The sequence below is a fragment of the Sinocyclocheilus rhinocerous genome, unplaced genomic scaffold, assembly GCF_001515625.1.
Source record: "Sinocyclocheilus rhinocerous isolate Xijiao unplaced genomic scaffold, SAMN03320098_v1.1 scaffold1169, whole genome shotgun sequence".
In the NCBI taxonomy this organism is placed as follows: Eukaryota; Metazoa; Chordata; class Actinopteri; order Cypriniformes; family Cyprinidae; genus Sinocyclocheilus; species Sinocyclocheilus rhinocerous.
The window spans coordinates 41,857-64,340 of record NW_015650322.1 but is presented as its reverse complement, the minus strand read 5'-3'; the positions used below and the strand labels follow the sequence as shown (position 1 = coordinate 64,340).

At 36.4% G+C, this 22,484-nt stretch overlaps 2 protein-coding genes across 2 annotated transcripts in view; both read left to right on the top strand.

The window, feature by feature from the left end:
* The window catches only part of LOC107711640 (monofunctional C1-tetrahydrofolate synthase, mitochondrial-like), a 46,729-nt gene extending 35,403 nt beyond the window's left edge, over positions 1–11,326 (top strand). Inside the window, exons 22-27 of the mRNA XM_016516641.1 lie at positions 753–853; positions 1,189–1,366; positions 1,894–2,001; positions 2,460–2,612; positions 10,229–10,353; positions 10,503–11,326. Of these exons, the coding sequence (XP_016372127.1) occupies positions 753–853; positions 1,189–1,366; positions 1,894–2,001; positions 2,460–2,612; positions 10,229–10,318 (630 nt within the window). The 3' untranslated portion in view covers positions 10,319–10,353; positions 10,503–11,326. The remainder of the gene's footprint in view (positions 1–752; positions 854–1,188; positions 1,367–1,893; positions 2,002–2,459; positions 2,613–10,228; positions 10,354–10,502) is intronic.
* Positions 11,327–16,410: 5,084 nt separating this feature from the next.
* LOC107711639 (A-kinase anchor protein 12-like) overlaps positions 16,411–22,484 on the top strand; it is a 37,980-nt gene continuing 31,906 nt past the window's right edge. Inside the window, exon 1 of the mRNA XM_016516637.1 lies at positions 16,411–16,713. Within this exon, the coding sequence (XP_016372123.1) occupies positions 16,603–16,713 (111 nt within the window). The 5' untranslated portion in view covers positions 16,411–16,602. The remainder of the gene's footprint in view (positions 16,714–22,484) is intronic.

Sequence of the window (22,484 nt, the reverse complement as noted above, 5' to 3'; positions counted from 1 at the left end):
AATCTTTTTTTTTTTTTTTTTTTTTTTTTTACTTATGTACTATTCTACTCCAACAATAAGTGGCGATGTTGCTCCCCAAAGAAAGGATGAAAATAAAGAGGGTTGGAAGGAGGTAGGGGAGTAAATGAATGAGTGTCTGCCCCACCTTACTCCGGCAAAGGCCCAGAACTTCTTTTCCACCCCCTCCAGTTCCCCTCTTCCTCCCTAATGTGGTTTGTGTTATTCAATTAACAGGGTAAATACAATCTGTGTTATTGAAGCTAAAGACACAGAGGCGTAATGGGAGTTGCTGTCTAAGAAATACCGTACCTGCTTTTCATCAGTCTCTCTAAAGCAACCCCAGCTGAGAAAATAACTCAAGTGCTTAAGCTAATTGTGCGGTTCTGTAATGAGAAACAGGAAGCACCAAAGCATGTCTCCTGAGCTTTGGATCGCTATTCTGAGACTGGTTCTGCTCCATGAGCGACAATTTAGTTGGAAAAAAGAGCAGGAAGTATCCTCTGGAAAGCTCAGCTGGTGGGATGACGTTCTCCAAGACAAACCGACTCGTCCTTTTAATGGAGACCCTGATTAACCATCCAGATCTAACTTTTTTTATTAGATTTTATTGCTTTCCACTTTTTGTCTTAATTTTTCTAAAATGTTCTTTAAAATCTTATTAATTAAATCTTAATTAGATTCAAGCCTGAAATGTAGAGACATTTTTTTTCTTTATAATTAATTAAATACCCATGTTTACGTTTTTCTATCAGAATTTGCAGCTGGTTGCAGACGGCTGCAGTAACCTAAAGAAGCAGATTCAGATCGCTCATCTCTTTGGAGTTCCTGTGGTTGTTGCTCTGAATGTCTTCAAGTAAGAATTGGTCTATCTGAAAAACTGATTCTGCAACATGCATTTTCTTCCCAAAACATGATGTTTGAAAATTATGACTCTTTAAACCATTTAAAAATAGCCATGGTTGACGTAAACCAGAGTACCAAGAGTGTGTGTGTGTGAGAGAGTGTGATCAAAAAGGCAACAGATGGTGTCCAAATTGAGCTTATTTGTAAGTGTCTTTCCAGTATGTCTGGAAGGTTTATTTTTACCCACTTTTTGATTAATGACCATATTTAGCCAAAGTGTTGTGTTTGCCCTGTGATATTTGGATTTGCCTTGTCAGAACCAATGACATTTCTCTTTCTGTGAAGGACTGACACTCAAGCAGAGATCGACATGGTGTGTTGCATCGCAGAGGCTTCTGGGGCTTCAGCTGCTGTGCAGTGTCATCATTGGTCCAGAGGTGGGCGGGGCTCTGTGGAGCTTGCACATGCTGTGAAGAAAGTTGCATCTCAGAAGAACCATTTCCAGTTCCTGTACAATCTGCAGGTGAGGCCAGACACAATTATTTGTGAAAAAAATACTACAAACATTAATGCAAATATTGAGCTTAGGTAAAACCCGAATCCCCACTAAGATAGAGCAAAGTGACTCTGATGGATGGTTTAAACATGATAGTTTCTTGTACGATGAGCTAAGTGTTGCTCCCAGTGTGTATATTTCAGGTGGAGGTGGGGGGCTGTAAGGCCATCAGCTGGTTTGAGTTAACCTTAGTGAGTTTAGAGGTTGTGACTTTAAGTGATGCTATGAAAGGTGTGGTAATCTCTCCTCTTGGCTCTGGCTGGCCTCTATTATCCTATTAGAGGTTTGGACACTTGCTATCCCAAGCATCTACACAGAGAACTGGCTGGGGGGATTGTATGACCACCAGATAGGCGGAAGCTAAGTTTTATTGCTAAAAAAAGTTAAATTGCTTGAATATGAAATATTTTTCATTTATTTATTTATTTTTCTTTTTCCATACATCTTTTACTCTCTTGACCTGTTAATTAAGCCCGGTTTTTTTTTTTTTTAAGGATTCTATTGTAGAGAAAATTCGGACTATTGCACAGAAGGTTTATGGTGCTGATGATATTGAGCTTTCACCTGAGGCTCAAGCTAAGATAGACCACTACAATCAACAGGTGAGAAGGGCTGTACATTGCCACTGAACATGTACAATTCATGTACAATTTTAATATTTGAGCTTTTTTATTGTAATCTTAAAGGTTATATCAATATTTTCAACCTTTTAATATCCATTATTTATCGCTTATTTTAATTTACATGCACCAATATAACATTAAAAAATACTATATCTGTATATACAAGAAGATAGTTTTGAATGTATTCGTTGAAACTGGTGATTTTGAACTGATTCATGGAAATCTGCCAACTCCTAATGACATTTGCAATGTCGAAGAATTTAATGCTTGTATTTGTTCACCATTTTTAAGTTTTCACCATCTTCTACCCAACGGGTTTGGATTCAATTCTGTGAAGCAGTGCATCTCACAACATAACAGCTAACGGATGTCAAGAGCCCAGAGCAAATGATGTGCATGTCTCTTGTGGATATTAACTGTGTCTGTAAATCTCTCAGGGTTTTGGTGCTCTTCCCATCTGCATGGCCAAGACCCACCTGTCTCTCTCTCATATGCCTGAGAAAAAAGGTGTTCCCACCGGTTTTATCCTGCCAATCAGAGACATCCGTGCCAGCATCGGGGCAGGGTTTATCTACCCTTTAGTTGGAACTGTAAGTGATTATCCTCAAAATCTGATGGAAGCTCATCGTATTCCATTCTTTTCCTTTCTGTCTACATGCCCACACTTTCCTTCCTGATATATTTGATGGCTTTCACCTATTTGATGCCATCCACTACCTCTTCATATTACTTTCTTTTATTACTTCCTTTGTTGGTAGGTGAATGTTTCAGTTACTAATAGGATCCAGGATTATGGTTGAACCTGGGATCTGTGACCTTGTTAGGGCTTTTAAAAACAGCACTCAAATGCCAAATTCCTCTGCCTTCATGTTTTTGCTCTCTAAAAGCCAATATTGCCTGGCCTAAGGCAGATATATCTCTGTCTGAATTCCTGAAAATGTTTGGTCAAGGTAGTTTACATTTAATGAGAAGTCTATTGGATTCTCAGTTTGGATTCATGATGAAACCTGTGAGACCGTTCGATTAAGCCCTGTGAAAACGGCACTTAGAGCATCTGTGGGTTTTTTTGAACTTTTGAATGACCCATGCTTTTCTATGTGTGTGCACATATTTTTGGTTTTCATTAAAATACTCCGTCCCTGGATTTTTCCCAATGTTTTCTCTACTTTCTTCCTAAACCCAGCTGGTTCACCTTAGGAACCACCATTCCAATCAGACTTCCAGCATAGGAGATATATGAAAGACTCTTTATTCTCCCGTTCTGTTTGTACATTTTAAAGCTATAAATTAAAAACATTGATGAACATGCATGGTGATGAATGTCAAAGTTTAAAATCCGTTGGTTTGACTGGTTAAAAAAAAGGTTACATGTGATTATTTTGATTTGATCATATTGTGTGGTGCTATCAGCATATTGCTTTTGAGTATCCTGACCAACTGGATTTCGTTCCGCAGTTTGATTGAGCCAGTGTGTTTTGTTGACTGGGTGAGGCTTAGGGAAGGAAGCTCATTTCCGGGTTGAGAGTGAGGTCCTGGCTGCAGTGTGGGGTCAGGGTTGGGGTGAGGTGTCCGTTGTGCGGCATGCTGGGAGATGGGTGCCTGTGACCCAGCCCCTCCGGTCTGACCTCCGCTCTGTCCCCTTTCATCTCCATGGGACTGCTGCGGGGACATACGGCCAGTGCTCATGACCTCTCACTTCAACCCGTCTCAGAATTTACTGCCAATGCTTTGAACTTCAGTGTAATCTCTTCATCTCTGTCTGCTCTTCTGGTTTTCTTTATTTTCCTCATTTCTTTCCTCAAATCTACCCTTGTTTAGTACTTTCGCTTGCTTGATTGTAATTAGGGGTGCGCCGATCCGATATTCAGTATAGGTATCACTCCAATACTGCTACTTTCTGCTGGATCGGGGTATCGGTCAGACGAGACCGTTCACGGGAACACGGGATACGCATAAGCGATTTGTGCCGCTCTGTATTTGAGCCTTTCATGTTATAATACTTTTGTGCAATGAAAGATTGTTATTAATAGCCTTTCTTGTTTTGTCTTATCTATCATATGTTGCTGCCTCATTACTGTGCTATAAATGTAAAAGAAATGTATTTAATTTATTGCATATATTTATATATAATTATATTTACTTGTTTTTCTTGAATGTAGGCTATATTACAATACAAAGAGCAATGTGTAACAATTTTCCAGATTACACCTATTTACTTTTATTTTTTCCCCCACAAAATGTTTTTTCTCTAAATGTTATATTTTATAAAATTATTGTGAACTCATAATTTTTGTAGAGTAACTTTTGCTGCTGAATTATCCACTAACCTAGTTTATAATAGTATTTTCTCATAGATTATGATTATATATTTTTTAATTTGTTATTTTTCTTTATAATGAAGTTGTCTATATTTAGTAGATTGTGTGTAATACACAAAAGAGTGATGGTCAGGTCAACACGCACTGAGGTATATATAAAAAAAAAAAAAAACTGTGCTGGTATCGGATCGGTATCGGTATTGTCCGATACTCAGAACTTTTGGTATCGGATTGGGATCGGTTCTGAAAAAATGGTATCGTGCCACCCCTAATTGTAATACAGTCGGATGTTAATGAGTCAGTGCTTAAATCTTAAGGTGCATATAAACTGACAGACGTTACCATTGCATTAAAGAGGTCATGAAATGGAAAGTTTTTTTTTTTATTAATATGTATATAAGTTTTAGTACAATATTACAAAGAAAAAACAAAGCAGAACAAAAGACAAGATCAACTTAATACAATGGATAACAATAATAACAACAATAACAAATAAAATAGTTTAAACAAATAAATCAATAAAATTAGAATAAAATAATAAATAAATAAAAGTGTGGCTTAGGAAAACAGTGAAAATGCACAATCATCATGATACAATATAATTTATCTGAGGAAAGAAAATAAAAAGATAGAACTAAGATTCAGTCTACGTCCGACAATGAGACATGTTCCCTGACATATTGCTTGAAAGGGCCCCAAGCTTTATTAAACTGGTTAGATGAGCCTCTTATAAAATGTTAGATTTTCTCCAACTTTAGGAAAAAGAGGATATCACAAACCCATTGTGTTGGAGTTGGAGGCCTCTGATCCTTCCACTTCAGCAATATTAGTCATTTGGCTAAGAGCATGATAAAAGATATACAATCAGATTGTATCTTTGTAAGATTGTATGCTATGGGAGTAATTCCAAAAATGGCTATCAGCGGTCACAAGCAGGATCTATATGCTGAAAGTGCTTAGTTTCAACTTTGTCCAGTGTACACGGTGTACAATTTTGCACTGCAGTCCATGTCTTGCACAGACTAAAGACTTGTGTATTCTATGAAATGGAAGGGTTACTCTACAATTAAAACGGATTGCAATTTGTTTTTTCAAAATATCAATAAAATATAAAGTTCTGAAAATTTATTCCTTGGCCCCTTTAAAAAAGGTTAAGCAATAAAATAAATATTATCCTGTTGTATGTAAGGAAAAAAAGAGCAGTTTAGACATTGCGATATATCATTTACCATGCAAGAAAGTCTGGGATGAGATTAATAATTTTGATAATTATTTTTTATTTTTGAACTACTGCTCAAATGTCGGTAAGATTTTTAAATTGTTTTTGAAAGAAGCCTCTTAAAGAAGCCTCTAGCATTTATTTGATCAAAGGATTGTTAATAGCCTTTCTTGTTCTGTCTTATCTATCATATGTTGCTGCCTCATTACTGTGCTATAAATGTAAAAGAAATGTATTTAATTTATTGCATATATTTATATATAATTATATTTACTTGTTTTTCATGAATGTATATTACAATACAAAGAGCAATGTGTAACAATTTTCCAGATTACACCTATTTACTTTTATTTTTTCCCCCACAAAATGTTTTTTCTCTAAATGTTATATTTTATAAAATTATTGTGAACTCATAATTTTTGTAGAGTAACTTTTGCTGCTGAATTATCCACTAACCTAGTTTATAATAGTATTTTCTCATAGATTATGATTATATATTTTTTAATTTGTTATTTTTCTTTATAATGAAGTTGTCTATATTTAGTAGATTGTGTGTAATACACAAAAGAGTGATGATCAGGTCAACACACACTGGGGTATAGGGAAAAAAAAAACTGTGCTGGTATCGGATCGGTATTGTCCGATACTCAGAACTTTTGGTATCGGATTGGGATCGGTTCTGAAAAAATGGTATCGTGCCACCCCTAATTGTAATACAGTCGGATGTTAATGAGTCAGTGCTTAAATCTTAAGGTGCATATAAACTGACAGACGTTACCATTGCATTAAAGAGGTCATGAAATGGAAAGTTTTTTTTTTTATTAATATGTATATAAGTTTTAGTACAATATTACAAAGAAAAAACAAAGCAGAACAAAAGACAAGATCAACTTAATACAATGGATAACAATAATAACAACAATAACAAATAAAATAGTTTAAACAAATAAATCAATAAAATTAGAATAAAATAATAAATAAATAAAAGTGTGGCTTAGGAAAACAGTGAAAATGCACAATCATCATGATACAATATAATTTATCTGAGGAAAGAAAATAAAAAGATAGAACTAAGATTCAGTCTACGTCCGACAATGAGACATGTTCCCTGACATATTGCTTGAAAGGGCCCCAAGCTTTATTAAACTGGTTAGATGAGCCTCTTATAAAATGTTAGATTTTCTCCAACTTTAGGAAAAAGAGGATATCACAAACCCATTGTGTTGGAGTTGGAGGCCTCTGATCCTTCCACTTCAGCAATATTAGTCATTTGGCTAAGAGCATGATAAAAGATATACAATCAGATTGTATCTTTGTAAGATTGTATGCTATGGGAGTAATTCCAAAAATGGCTATCAGCGGTCACAAGCAGGATCTATATGCTGAAAGTGCTTAGTTTCAACTTTGTCCAGTGTACACGGTGTACAATTTTGCACTGCAGTCCATGTCTTGCACAGACTAAAGACTTGTGTATTCTATGAAATGGAAGGGTTACTCTACAATTAAAACGGATTGCAATTTGTTTTTTCAAAATATCAATAAAATATAAAGTTCTGAAAATTTATTCCTTGGCCCCTTTAAAAAAGGTTAAGCAATAAAATAAATATTATCCTGTTGTATGTAAGGAAAAAAAGAGCAGTTTAGACATTGCGATATATCATTTACCATGCAAGAAAGTCTGGGATGAGATTAATAATTTTGATAATTATTTTTTATTTTTGAACTACTGCTCAAATGTCGGTAAGATTTTTAAATTGTTTTTGAAAGAAGCCTCTTAAAGAAGCCTCTAGCATTTATTTGATCAAAGGTACAACAAAAACAGTAATTGTGATTTGTGAAATATGTACAATGTAATTTGGTCACTTTATTTTAAGGTCCAATTCTCGCTATTAACAAACCATTAACTACGATTTTGCCTCAATCTCCTAATTTGCTGCTTATTAATAGTTAGTAAGGTAGTTGTTAAGTTTAGGTATTAGGTAGGATTTGGGATGTAGAATATATGGTCATGCAGAATATGTGCTTTATAAGTACTAATAAACAGCCAATATGTTAACAATAGGCATGCTAATAAGCAACTAGTTAATAGTGAGAATTGGTCCCAATACTAAAGTGTTACCTGTAATTTATTATATGATGGAAAAGCTCAAATTTATTAGCAAACATTTCTCCAGTCTTGTTTAAAACCATTAGTGATTTTAATCCATTTTTACAGTTACTAAAAAGATTGCATTATTTTATGAACACGTGTTTTCTGTCTTTCAGTCATAGTCATAGTCAACTTACATTTTAAATGGCATGTAATCATTATACAGGCAAGTCAGTATCTATTCCAGTCATTTCTGTACATAACTCTGCAGCTCAGGCTACAAGACAGGTGTGTGTTATTATGCCTGTTACTTTCAATGGTAGACCCGAGGGACAAAGCAGTCATGGGGGGTTACAGGAGGAAGTAACTGATGTCATGCACCAGATATGTGAGGGAGGGGTCAGCCAGAGAGCAATGGGACTCAGTGGATCTTAGCTTCCATTCAGCTCAGGAAATTTATTGCCCAAATCCGTGTCTGCTGTAAGCCGCACAATGGATTCCTGATGATACTGCTGGAAGGCTTGTGGTGTTTTGGCAACCTGACCACCACGCTGACTTGAACACATGTCAATAGCAGACTGGTGCAAAGAGCATGTTCAGTAGAAAGTATAAACGGACACAATGGTCTGCGGTAAGGAAAACATGGCCCATTTGAACCGAGTGTTCAAATGAATTAAGTTGCCATTTGTTCTTGAACATTGACTACATAATGGAGTATTGTGTATGGAAATAATTGTGGGAATTTCTTGGCTTGCATAGAAGACATCTCAACACCACACAGCCAAGCGGATGACCTTTTAAGTGAATTTGCTGAGACGGTGTTGCATTAGGTTTACTCTTTATGGGTGCCTGTATTGTTGCCACAATCTTCTGAATTTGTCTTGTTCTGAAGAAAGGTTGTGAAATCTGTCTCAGAGATAGGGGAGGGTCAGAGCTTCAACCTGACCAATCTGGGTTCAGTCTCTCATGCATTTAACAACAGTTTGGCATATTGCATTGAAACTGCAATGTAATTTCGACCCTGTGCCATAAGGGTACTTAAGCAAATTGGAAAAAAGTGCCATTTATTGGTAAGAAATTTGTACAGCTGCTGAATATGGCCAGAATTTGAATCATTTGGACTTAAGTCCCAAACCTGGTCTGTTTTAGATTCTTTGGGTCATATGGACCTATTAGTTGAGCCACATGGTGATGTCATGTTCTGGGCTATACCTTTTGTCAGTTTGCCAACTTATTTTTCTTTTAGAACTTTTTCTTTTTTTTATTATAAAAAAATGTGTACAATTTTAAAAACTGGTCAGATTTTGCTCGCATTAGTCAACTGATTCACCTTATCTTTCTACTAGGAAGTTAATTTATTCTAATAAGCCATTAAACAGCTCCTGGGTTGTCATGCATAAGAGGAATCTTTCTTTAAAATATTTAAAACTCTGCTTGCTGTGATGAGGTTTTGTTCTAAGAAATGATGGGGAATGGAAGTCTCAATAAAAGGTTGGGATAGATGATGTCTGTCTTCATTCTCAGAAGTGCACGTGACCACAGAAAACAAAGGTTAATCGGTCATGAGAAATTTGAGCTGAAGTATTTCAGATTGATAGCGTCCATGGCATTTTGGAATCGAGTGTAGCAGGATCTTTATATCAGAGACCTCTGTGAAAATGATAGTTTTCATTCTCTGGGCAAGGTGAAATTGCTGGATAAACGATGTACTTTTTCCTCTCTCTTTTTCTGTCTTGGTCTGTTTTTAGTTTTTTTTTTTGTTAAATGATAATTTAATTAAGATAATTTGTTTCTTTTGCCTGGGTCTCACATGTATGCCAGTCACTTGATTTTAATCGGTGGTATTTTTAAGGTTGTTCATTTTTCTTTTATATAATCAATTGGTTTGACCACTGGCTATAGATTTTGTTGTTAGGGAATTAAAATTATGACCTTTAAGTTTTCCTCGATCAATAAATCAGTCCTAAATCTGCATACTTTTTAAAACTGAGTGAATATTGATTGCTTATATACATTGACCTGTTAACATTTCCATGTTAAATTCATATTCTAAAACATGAAAGTATTTAGGCATCTTCATGTTTTATCACTATAGTAATAGACGCAACAGTTTGAAAATGATGACAAAATTGGGGGCTTCTAAAGACCACAATTGTCTCTTTAAAAAAAACTGCATTCATTAGGTGATAAAATCTAGTTTTAGTGGCTCCAGCATTAGCCTCTGTTTGTAATTGAGATTTATATGCCACGGAAGTCATTTGGAGGTAACAAGATTTGCATAGAATAGATGTTTAGCAAGGATTTAGCAACATCTTTAAAACCTTCTTTAAGACTGAATATATGATCTTGAAGCTAAGTGAATCTAAAGGACATAGTTTGTTTTCATTCATAAACGAGTCTTTAAATTAGCCTATGTATCAGTTATAGTCCTTTAAGTAACTAAACTTAATTCAACAAACCTTCAGTTCAATTTCTGACTCAATTACTGTGTGCTGTGATGTTTTGTTTGCACATAAAAAATATTTATTGTCTATCATAAAGTTTCTTTTTCTTGTACGCTGAATTGTACATTTCTTTCAGATGAGCACCATGCCAGGCTTGCCTACTCGACCCTGCTTCTACGACATTGACCTTGATCCTGTGACGGAGGAGATAAAAGGACTCTTCTGAGGACATTTCTGCAGTCCCATACATGCTTTTGACCAGTAAGAACACAATTAACAGTGTCAGAACAATGACTTTTTGTTTTTGTGCTTTGTTCATGCCACACAACAAAAAGATCAGATTTGATTGAATGTACGTAAAACTTTCCTTCACTTTCTTTCTCCTCTTTCATGCTTTCCTCCATTCTCAGGTGTTCCTCAGTGTCTGTGTAGGCCTCCATTCATATGCCACTGGTTACAGCTCATCCACTGCCTTCTAGCAATGAAACTACTGAGTGTTAGATCAACAAACATTCCTCCTCCTTTGGTTCGTCTTTCTGTAAACACTTCTGTTTACATAGTGTTTTAGTGTTTACAACTTAACGATGCACAAAAGCTTTTAAACGCATTCTGTATAGCTAAAAATTCCATTTAATGCTTTAATATTTCCGTCTTAAATGTTTCAGATTACCTATGGAATATGATAACAGTATTCAGGCAAACTCCATTTCATTTCTTTTTATTTGAATACTGCTACCATTCTCCTTTAGTAACATTAAATCTTGTTTAACGGTTTAAGTGTTACAGCCAAATATGCCATAAATCTTAGGGCTGAGGTGCTTTTATTTAGACACTACACAAAACAAAATTACAAGTGGTGCTAGTGGTTTGACACCTGTTCTCTTTCTCTCTCTCTCTCTCTCTCTCTCTCTCTCTGATACAAATGTACAAGTGTTGCATGGATCTCACTACCTGTGTATGCACCTTTTCATCGTGCATGTGGGTACATGCCAGAAAATCTTGTTTTAGACATTCCACAGTTATCTGTTATTCTGAGTCTTAAACTACTGTGTGGGACGTGAGTAAAGAAGAATTCCATTGACTGTTGCAACAGTTATGTATGCTTGAAAACCTGTATTTTTCCAGTGATGATAGATTCTACAGTTAAAAAGGCAGTCAGAGAACAAGATGACTGGCCAGACAAAAATAAATCAAAAATAAAATTGTATTTCAGTACAAATACTGAACATTGAACTGGATAGTGAACATTTTCATGCATTAATTTTATTTTTGTTTATTAATGTGTCACTTTTACCAAACACGTTTTGTGTGTGAATGAGTGTGTGAGAGAATGCATAAGTGATGTGTGCACATGTATGAGCGAGTTAATGAATCACTAATCTTTATTGTGAAGTCAGACTGTTGGTCCACACAGATGAAATTCCTCTAGATTAGATTTTTTGGTCTTTTATTAGGATAAAGAGCTGTGATGTATCGAACAGTAGCAGACAAATGGCCCCAACAGGGTCTTTACATTATTTTGCCTCTACAGGGCGCAGTCCACTCAAGAAGACACCCTGTGAGGGCAGCAGTACTCATTCATACCCCTTTCAGTCTCTTGTACTTCTAATCTCTTGCCTTATGGAGTTTTTTTTGGGGTACCCAAAATGAATGGCCAGTAGTCTAGAGTGTTATTGTTTTTTCCATGTTAAAACAAATAGATTGCATGCTTTAAAAGAGGGGGAAAGTAATTATTTTATTATTTAGTGCAAAGGTTTCTGTTGCTGCTATAGTGACTGCTGCCCTCTTGACCTTTTGTTGGGGTTTTATTGAGGTCACCATGTCAGGTGAACATATAGAGCTGTTACTGCTTATTTAATGCATTTCACCTAATACACTATAATTCAAAGATTGGGGTTGGTAAGATTTTGTAACGTTTTTGAATGTTTCTTATACTCCCCAACAGTGTTGGGAGTAACGCATTACAAAAGTAATATTACAGTAGTATATTTCTTTTTGCTGTAACTCCGTAATATAACGCATTACAATTTGGGTAATATTATTACTCGTTGCAATCTCAGTAACGCAAGTTACAACAACATATTTTAACTCAAAATTAAGTGGTGAATTTACTAACACCGCAAAACAGCACCAGAGAAAAAATTCCGCGGGTAAAATAGTTCGTCTATTTCCTGTTGCTGGAATTAGATGGTTGAGATGACTGCAGAGACGGATTCTACATTTGTGAGATGGACACACTCCTGTTATTTTCAGTTCATCGGAGAAAAGGATAAGAATGCATAGTCCGGTGCAATATGTGCGAAACTCAACACTCAGAAAGAAGACATGGCACGAGTAAAACCTGGAAACACCTGGTGCCACTAACACTAAGCTATCGGAGAGAGCTGCGGGGTCGGAGAAGAGAAAAAGACGGCGGACGAGCGCAGACAAGCAACAAAAATTAAGTTAAATAAAAATCTGTTTTTATTAAATCATAGTCTATATATAAAATGAATTAATATGCGAAATATTTGACTTAAATGGCCTAATTAACAGATTAACAAAACGAAAGGAAAAGACTGCGAGATATGCGAGAGGGAGTAAAATCTTTGCGTGGCAGGGGCAGCTGCCACCGGACCGGCCACCGCTATGTGCGCCTGCCAGCGGACCGGCCACCTCTATGTGCGCCTGCCAATCATTTTCATACCACGGACGCTAAACATTCTTGCAAACTGTCTAAACTAAATTATACATGTCATGCAGACATTCATAACACGAAAACTTTACCGAGGTCCGGACCTCGATGATCTCATGATCAGTGGACCGAGAGCGGACATACACAGTTCGTCATATCACTAACGTTACTCTTAATGAAGTAAGAAATGTTTTTAATGTTAAGAAAATGCTGAATTGTTTTGCTTACCTTCCATGTTGTAAATTCTCCAATAATCGTCAACACCTTAAAAAAAGTAAAAGTAAATATAGCGATTATATAAATTATTTTTAGCTCCTTTCCATGCAGAACATGTAGCTTCATCCAAAAATACTGTGTACTTACGCAAAAAAAGATGTCCAGGTACGTTAATGATCCTTCAGGCCCATCGTCCTCAAATCCAGGTTCGCTAACAACCAATCGGATTGCTCGGTTGAACACAGTTTACGTAGTTCAACCAATCAAAAACTGATATGTTGCATTTCTTACTTGTGAACGCTGGGGGTCGTTGGTGTTGTATTTGTTTGCGGATGGGGTGGCTGGTTTCAAAGCAATAAACGTCCCAGGTCGAGGCCAGGCCCCCAAAACCCGATGCAACTTGACTAATTTTAAAAGTAGTTATTTTTTGGTGCCTTTTTTTTTTTTTTTAGAAATACAAGTCTGCACGTTACGTATGTCATTTTACAGCCTTACATAACCTTTACATCCATAATGGCGCGCGCAGGACCGAAGCGTCGCGCCTGCTACAGTTTACTCTCTGATTGATGCATATAAACAAACAAACAGTGCATTTCTACATTTATTTACCTATTTGCTACATAACATACGTTTTATTCCTCCCTTTAAAAGCATAACTCCGCGCAGCACTGAAGCATCGCGCCTGCCACAGTTTAGCGTCGCGCCTGCCACAACATATCTCACGGTTTACACTTCGATTGATGCATATAAACAAACAAAAAGTGCATTTCTACATTTATTTACCTATTTGCCACATAACATATGTTTTATTTCTCCCTTTAAATGCATAATGGCGTGCGCAGCACTGAAGCGTCGCGCCTGCCACAACATATCTCACGGATTACACTCCAATTGATGCATATAAACAAACAAACAGTGCATTTCTACATTTATTTACCTATTTGCCAGCTTATTCCTCCATTTAAATCCATGGAGCATGCAGCACCTAAGTGTCGCGCCACCTGTTTGCTATAGTGGTGGCAGGTCCGGTGGCAGGCGCAGATAGCGGTGGCAGGACGAGTGGCAGCTGCCCCTGCCAAGCAAAGATTTTACCCTTACTGGGGAGACAGTAATATTGTAACGTAACTAATTACTTTCAAAAGACAGTAACTAGTAATATATAATGTATTACATTTTGGAAGTAACTTGCCCAACTCTGCTCCCCAATGCTGCATTTAATTTATAAAAAAAAACGAATAATGTTAAATATTACTTTTTTTAAATAAGTTTATTCCAGTATTTTAAAATGTTGTGTATTCATGTGATGGCAAAACTGAATTTTCAGCAGCCATTAATCCAGTCTTCAGTGTTACATGATCAAATATGCTGATTAAAAATGTCTTATCAATGTTGATAAACAGTTGTGCTGCTAAATATCGTGGAAAACGCAATAAATTTAAGGATTCTTTGATTAATAGAAAGTTAAAAAGAGCAGCATTTGATTTTAAATGGAAATATTTAAAATTTAGAATTCTGTGTATCAATGTGGTTTTTACAGCATCAGCCTGTTAGCTTAAATACAGGCAACTGAATTAGCTGTACCGAGTCTTTATAGTCAGTTCTTTGAAAGACATTTCATAAAGTTCATGTCTATATCAAGAATCTCAAATCAGTCATTATGTTTCAATTAGGTTACGCTGTTGTCTGGGTCACAGAGATGCTGATTCAATTATATCTTAAGGCTGTTCTTTTGTAACATTTAGACAAAGTCCTTGGAATTATGGCACCAATTATTTGGATTCTTTTTTATTTGCCTCATTTAGCATCAGCTAAAAGAAAAATTTGTCATTATTTACTAATAACTGTAATTGCTTTACTTTGGATTTCAGCTTATTTGTCATTGGGCCTCATTCTGCACCAAGTGATCCCTAAAGGTAACTGAACATCAAAATTATGATTTTGAATCACTTGAACACGGGTGTGCATGTGCGAGGGGTCACACTGGGCAAAATCTATATTATTTAATTCAATTACAATGTGAAAACATTATCATACAGTCTGAAGAACCTGGATCAAACCCACACCTACACAATGTTTGATATAAGTAAATCACTGCTCTTAAGTAATAAGAGAGTTTTTTTTAGGACAAAAAAATAATGTTATGAAGCCAATCCCTTACACTCTCGATCCAAGTCATTATGACTTGAGCTTTTTTGTTTATGCCTTTTTAAATTATGGATTTAACAATGTGCTCAAAACATACCACTTCTCTTACCACCACAAACTACTGCCTCTAAATATGGTCTGGGTATTTCTGAAATGCAAACATGTCTTCAGTTCATTCTTTAAATGTTTTCCCCTCTTCTTTTATTATAGCGCAAGTTATCCTATAACAATCCCCAAACTTTCGCCGAGCACAGCAAAAAGGCATCTACAAGGAATGGTCTTTGCATAACTTAAACATAAACCCAAATTACCCAAACCTGATCCCTCATAAACTGCTTAAGAAAACTGAATGTATTATGAATTTTAATCTTAACACTTACACTAGGTGTTGTTTGCTTTGCTAAACACAGAGCCAGTGTATCGTGCCACCATACAAGGTGGCTTGTGCAAACTTGGTTGTGATTCGCAAGTGGCCTGTAATTTACGCATTCAAAGGTTCTAAATAAAATGCCTTGGAACACAGCCAAACATGCCATTAACAGAGAGAGAGGGAGAGAGAGAGGGACCTCACTATATGGTTGGTTTAGATGCATGCATGTGGACGCAAACTACAGTGCTCTCTTAATTTGAGATTTCCTGCGGGACACGTTCCATTGGGCTGATGGGGAGGCCCATCCTGCACCCAATGTTGACATTCCCACTGTCTGTAAATAAAACCAGGGCTGAAGCTTGAGCTTTAATATTTTTATTACTGCATCTGCATGCCATTGTAAAATTGATGGTTCTTCTGCATACTTTTAATTTTACTAAGGGAGGCAGGTGTTGTAATAAAAATCTTAATATTCTATGAAATTTCATGAGCTGTTTAAATGAAAAGCAAGTGTAGTTTATTATGAGCAATTTTGTTCTCAGAAATGTTTTATAGGGGAAACGGGGAGTGTTGTAAGACATTTTGTTACTGTAACTGTAAGTTGTAACACTAATAGAAAACAATGTTTTCAATTTTGTGCATGAGCTCACAAATTAGTTATTTTTATTAGATAAATATACCACATCCTATCAATACCTCATTTTATTTTTAATTATTTAAAAATTACATCAACTTATAAACTAAACCAATATCTACTGTAAGTTCATGCCTCAAAACTGCATTTTGTCGGTCTAAATCTTCTAGAACTTATACTATCATCTTCGAGGTTGTTGGCCATATTAAATGTGTATTTGTGCAGGCTGATCGTGTTGCACTCCCAGGTCTCTCTGGTTTGATGCTGTAAGGCGTGTCTGGCTGCCCTCCATGTGATACTGATGGGAGGAGGGCTCCTAAAAGTGAACCTACAGACCCGTTTCAACAATTTCCAAAGCAGACAACCCTCGGGACGGACTGCAGGGCGCATTTACACAGGCTGTTGGATACCTACTTCCTTTTGAACTCTCGTTATTTAACTAAGAGTGGAGAAACAGCGACGTTATTCATCATGGGAGCGACACCATCCGTGCAGCGGGACGCGAAGAGCCCTGAAGATGCGCCAGAGGACATCAGCGCGGAGCTCAGCGACACTCAGGATGGAGAAAACGGAGACGGCAAGGTAACACTACGGTTGAAAAGTAATATTGTCGCTCTGAGATGACGTTTTGGATGTGTGTGGGGATAAAAGAGGAGTAAAACACTCAACATGCTCACCTAAGTATCCCCGTTCGGGACCCCTTGAATCAGATGTGTGGCGCAGCTAACTAGTTATTGAGCTTTGCTTTATGTAAACACCTGACAGCTGTGACTGCGCTGTGCGCTTTTGTGATTCGCCTTAGCAGGTATTCGAGAAAACGTTGAAACGTGTTTGCTTATGTCTATTCTTAGAGCTTTTCTTTAAGTTTAATGAGTAGATTTGCAGTAATGCAGTATTGAGGCTGTCAGATTGACTCCTTGCGGTTATTACAGCTGAGGTGCGACACGTTTTTTTTGGTCCAGACAACATGGGATGTCGTCAGGGGAAAAAATTGAGATATGACTGCATTTCTATCTCGTTCCCAATTCCCCATGATGAAGGTGCATGTTCTCAATATTTTATGTCATAGTGAAGCAGATATATCCTCCTGGGTGGTCTCTTTGGTGTTTGAATATGTTTGTTTGCTTGACATCATACTAGAATTATCATTCAAGTAGTTCTGCTTCTGAGTACATGATTATATCATTCAAAAGCAGCAGTGCATACTGAATATTAGCATGAGGCTGCAATTAATCAAAGTCATGTTCATATTTAATATCACAACACGACTACAAGTGCGATAGTACTTTTAATCAGGAGTTCTAAACAGAGTTTGTAGAAAATATTGAGTAAAAATTTGGCCAGTAGGCTATAGCTTTTCATATAATTATTCTGTACATTTTTGAATGCTTTGTCAGTTGCTAAGCAACAAATGGACTGGAACAGGTTGTGAGGGAGAAAGAAGAGAAATTTCTGTTGCTTCAAAGTATTCTGTAATCACTCCGTTTAAAATCCACTCCAGGTTTTCCATTTCCTTCCCACTGATGAGAGAAACCCCACTCAGAATGATTCTGGAGAAAAAAAAAAAAAAAAACCTTTGTGCTCCAACAAAACACTCCATTTACAATTCATAACTATTTTAGGTTGACTAATTGATGGCTGATTTGCATGAATTCGTGCAATATGCTGATGGTTACAATATGCCCCGCTGATGGTTAGGTTTAGGCATGGACCTTCATGCCAACTTTTTATTTATTTATTTTTGTAAAAATTGTGTTTTTGTACAAATCAAATTGTACATATTAGTCGCCACCTCATAAAATAGCTATGTCATCATGAGATTGGGTTGGCTCCAACCAATCTGGGACTTTTTCACTCTTGCGTGATCCCTTACTTAATTTAGAGACACAAATTTGCACTATGCTGTTATTTCTTGTCATGTGCCAAATCACGGGGTGCATAACTTACACCTTGCCGTTATATTGCTTCAAAGAGCTATGTATCAAAACAACTACAAACAACATATGTAGTTGTTTTTTGGTGTTTGGCATAGAGTTATGTTAGAATCATTATTATATTCTATTTGTAAGTCGCTTTTGATAAAAGCGTCTGCTAAATGACTAAAGGTAAAAGTAAAGTAAAGTATCAAAATGGCGGGATAAGGTAGCAAGCAGAAGCCATGCAGAAAACTCAGGATTTTACCAAGAATCAGAGGATGATTTTTGATGGAATAAAATAAAATTGACAATCTTATAATATTATGATGTATTATACAGTTACATTATTTCAAGAGTTGCTTGAGTGAGTCTTAAAAGGAATGGTTCACTTACATATGAATACTCCCCTCATGTCGTTCCAAGCCCAAGACTTACTTTCTTCTTTAGAACACAAAGAAAGATATTTTGAAGAATGCTGGTAACCAAATAGTTTTGTTTACCATTGACGAAAAAAGAAAGTCATACAGGTTTGGAACGAGGCATGAGGGTGAGTAAATGATAACAGAATTTTAATTTTTGGATGAACTATCCCTTTAAGTTTCATGGGTTATTTCCTGAATGTTATTTTGACCACATGGACAAAATCAGCCAATTTACTTTGTCCACTCTGTAATCTACAACTATACCAGTCAATTAACTTTTTAATATTTTTTCATAAATCCTATGACAATTTCATCTGATGTTAACAGTCAAATCCTATATTGATTACATTTATTATTTAAAAAGTGCTTTTAATTAAACCATAAAGAACATGATTGACACAGCCATTACAGAGATGATCCCAGTGTATTAATTTTACATATTCGGAAGTGGAAAGCATATTCACTGTAGATGTTCTTGTATATCTACCAGATTCAGTCTGGAGCTGAGATGTTAACTTTTGTAGGTTGTTCATTTATTTATTTTTTTGCCAAAGAGATCAGCACAACAACAGTGTTAATTATGAAACGTTACCCGAGAGACCACAGCTTGTTTTAGGAGAGTAATGTGCAGAAATATGATGGGACACATTTTGTTCCTGAAAAGAGTTACAATTCTTTTCAAAGAAAGTACAAACAAGACAATGACCTTGCATTTTGTTTTCTCCCAGCATTCCATTCTTCTTCTTCAGCTGTTTAGTTTCTGTGAAGTGCATGATGATTGTCTGACCAGCCGAGCTTGTATAGCCTACAGTATGTGCCTTTTTTAACAGGCGAGCCTAAAAGAATAAACATGTAGTTGTTGGAACAAGACACAGATACAAAAAACCCTGTTAACCCCATCCAGTTTTGAGACTTGACTGAATTCTGTGTAAATCTAAATCTAGACTGAAACATGTTGAAACCTGTGTGAGATATAGAATATTCAAAACTCGAGTGTTTGTTATTTATCAGATAATGGCCCTTGAACAGGTGTGGTCTGGCAAGACGAGAATGTATGTGTGCGTGCACTTTAGCAATACAATTACATGCTGTGTATACAGCATTTGTGTGAGGCGCCCTACTGGAGATGGGGTTGATAAACATCCTCTCTGGCACGCATAGGTATTTTAGTAATTTCTCTCTCTCTCTCTGTATCTAAAAATGGGTCAAAACAAAACATAGATGAGGTTGAGCACCAACTCAGACATCCCCTCACATTTGAACATTTCCTCCCCTTGAAATGCCTCCAAATCACTCACTTTGTTAAAAAACCAACAGGGGCTGAACCTCGGCTCTCGACTCTTTTCAGACTGTTTGCTGTGGATTCAATGGCTAAGCCCCAAGACTCAATTGCAAACATAAACTCACAATAATGCCTATGTTTCCCTTACTATGAGAGAGAGAGAGACACACTCGGGCCTATTTCCAAACCAACAATGCACTGATTGACAAGTTCATAAACACCCTTTAGTTATCTGGAGTAGATTCACACTATTCAAAGTCTGAAAACACTCAAAACCTGTGATAGCTTGCATAAACTTGTTTAACTTTATGAAGGATGGTATAAAACCCTTTACATGTCAGAGCGGTAATGAGAGAGGGGTGGTGTGGGAGCGTTTGCAATCAGATAAGAGCCTTATAAAGGTTGGGACCCGAGAAGAGGGGGGGTGGAGGAGTTGAGAACGAAGAGAACAGAGGGCCCATTTAGGATGGGCTGGAGGACAGGTCCCGGGGCAGAGGGGTTCTGTGTGCGCATCGGCCCGAAGAAAGAGAACTAGAGAGAGGGAGAGAGAGAGTGATGCAGGGAGGGGGACGTGGGTGGAAGGTTGCTGGTTTGAATGGGAACATATCACGTAGAAAGAGTGAAAGAGAGGGCTCTGCGAGGGAAAACAAGTAGATGGATAATTAGCATGTGCTTTGCTCCTGGGGATGAAGAGAACAGTAAAGATAAGAAACAGAGAGAGAGGGATACATTTTTCTTTTTGCAAGTAAAAAGAAATGAGAAAAACTTTGTTCATAAGATAATGAACATGAGATGTCATGCTGATTCTTGTGCAGTCACACTGAATACAGGTAGTGTTGAGAAGTGAGATTCAAATTTTTCACTCATTCAGGTGTACTGTGAGACAGAGCAAAGATTGAACGCACATTGGTAGGTGGCCCAAATATACAGAAATATCTGTGAAACTGTGAAATTCTGTTTTAAGTTCATCATGGTCCTCATTTCAACTCGACTTATTATGAAACTTTTTATGGAACAAAAAACATGCAAACTTTAACACTAAGGTTAAATGTGATAGCATTCATTTTATCAAGATTTAAAAATGCTGTGAAAATGTTGTTCATTGTTCATGATACCTAATCAGCAGTTTTTGACTTTCCATTAATAGCATTAATTAATATCAAATGCTTTTGGTGTAAATGATCACACTGACTTGAGACTGCTGTTCATAGTGAAGCGGTGCTCAGTGAGTCCTATGGTCAGAGGATCTAGTCCAGGATCAGCAGATGAGTGAAAATAGGGACTGGAGTCAGATATTATGTAATGTAGGATGTGATGGAAGTGCATGCAGACATCAGGGAATCAGTAGTTTAATGAGGGTTTGGCAATGGCGACCTGTCAGGCTCCACCATCCCATTCACACTAATGCACCAGAGTGGGGACTTCCTGAGGTTTGACTGCTGGGATGAATTGGTTAAATGGTTCAATTAGTTGGAGGGGTTGTCTGTTTAGCTGATCTGAAAAAAAGTTGTTTATTATTTTAATTAATTACAATTATAAAATGATTAATAATAATAATTTAATAAATTAGTCTTGTGGTTATTATATTTTATAATTTTTGCACCTTAAGGTTAATCATCTAAATGATTAACTCATCTAAATGAGTGTAAGCCTAGGACCTGCTGACCACTTGGATTGTATACATTCAATGCATTGTCAAATGACAGTTTTGAAATGCAGTAAAGGAAAGGGAAAGTGTATGAAAAGACCATTAGTCACTTTAAGGCACTTAAAGTAATTGACTTAGATGAAGGATGCCGATGGAGAGTGAGCTGTCATCAGCCAGAGAGAGGGAAGGTGGAAGACAAGAAAAAAAAACAGATGAGTGAAGGGTGGGCTGGGGAAAATCTATTAGGTTATAATGTCTGGTTTAGAAAAAAAAAAGATTTTGTTACTTGATTCTTTTTTTTAGTAGTTATAATCTGTTTATGAGGTGTTTAGTGAGTGTTTATAGTTTTTTGTTGGGTAATTACATCAGTTATTAAAGGGACCATCCTGTTTCAGAGCAGGATTTCCTATCCAGAAAAGGAAATTAAAGGAGGCATGAGGCTCATGAAGTTACTTCCTGTTTAAAGATCCAGTTATTCTCCTGATTATTAAGTTATTTTTAAATAATTTAACTAATTTACACATAGAGCTTGTCTGTGTCTTGACAGAGGGACAGGTCCTTTCTCAGGAGCACATGATGGCTGGTGGCAGAAGGGCAGGGATCCAAATAAACACTCTTCTTTTGCTGAAGTCGAACTCTGTTGTGGAATTAAAAAAGTAACTGAATCACTTTTATAAATATTTCACGCCCTAAAAACCTAGCTAGAGACATCATAATATATATATATATATATATATTATGATGTTGAAAACAGCTGAGTAGATTTTTTTCAGGTTTCTTTGATGAATAGAAAAAGGAAAGTAACAGTAACAGTAAAGACATTTACAGTGTTACAAAATATTTCTATCAAATACATGATGTTCTTTTGAACTCTGTTCATCAGAGAATTCTGTATCATAAAATTTAAATTTTAAAATAAAAATAAATAAAAAAATAAAAAAGCAGTACAACTTTTTTCAACATTGATAATACAGAATGTTTCTTGAGCATCAGACCAACATATTAGATTCATTTCTGAGGCATTATGTGACACTGAAGACTGGATTAATGACTGCTGAAAATTCAGCTTTGCCATCACAGGAATA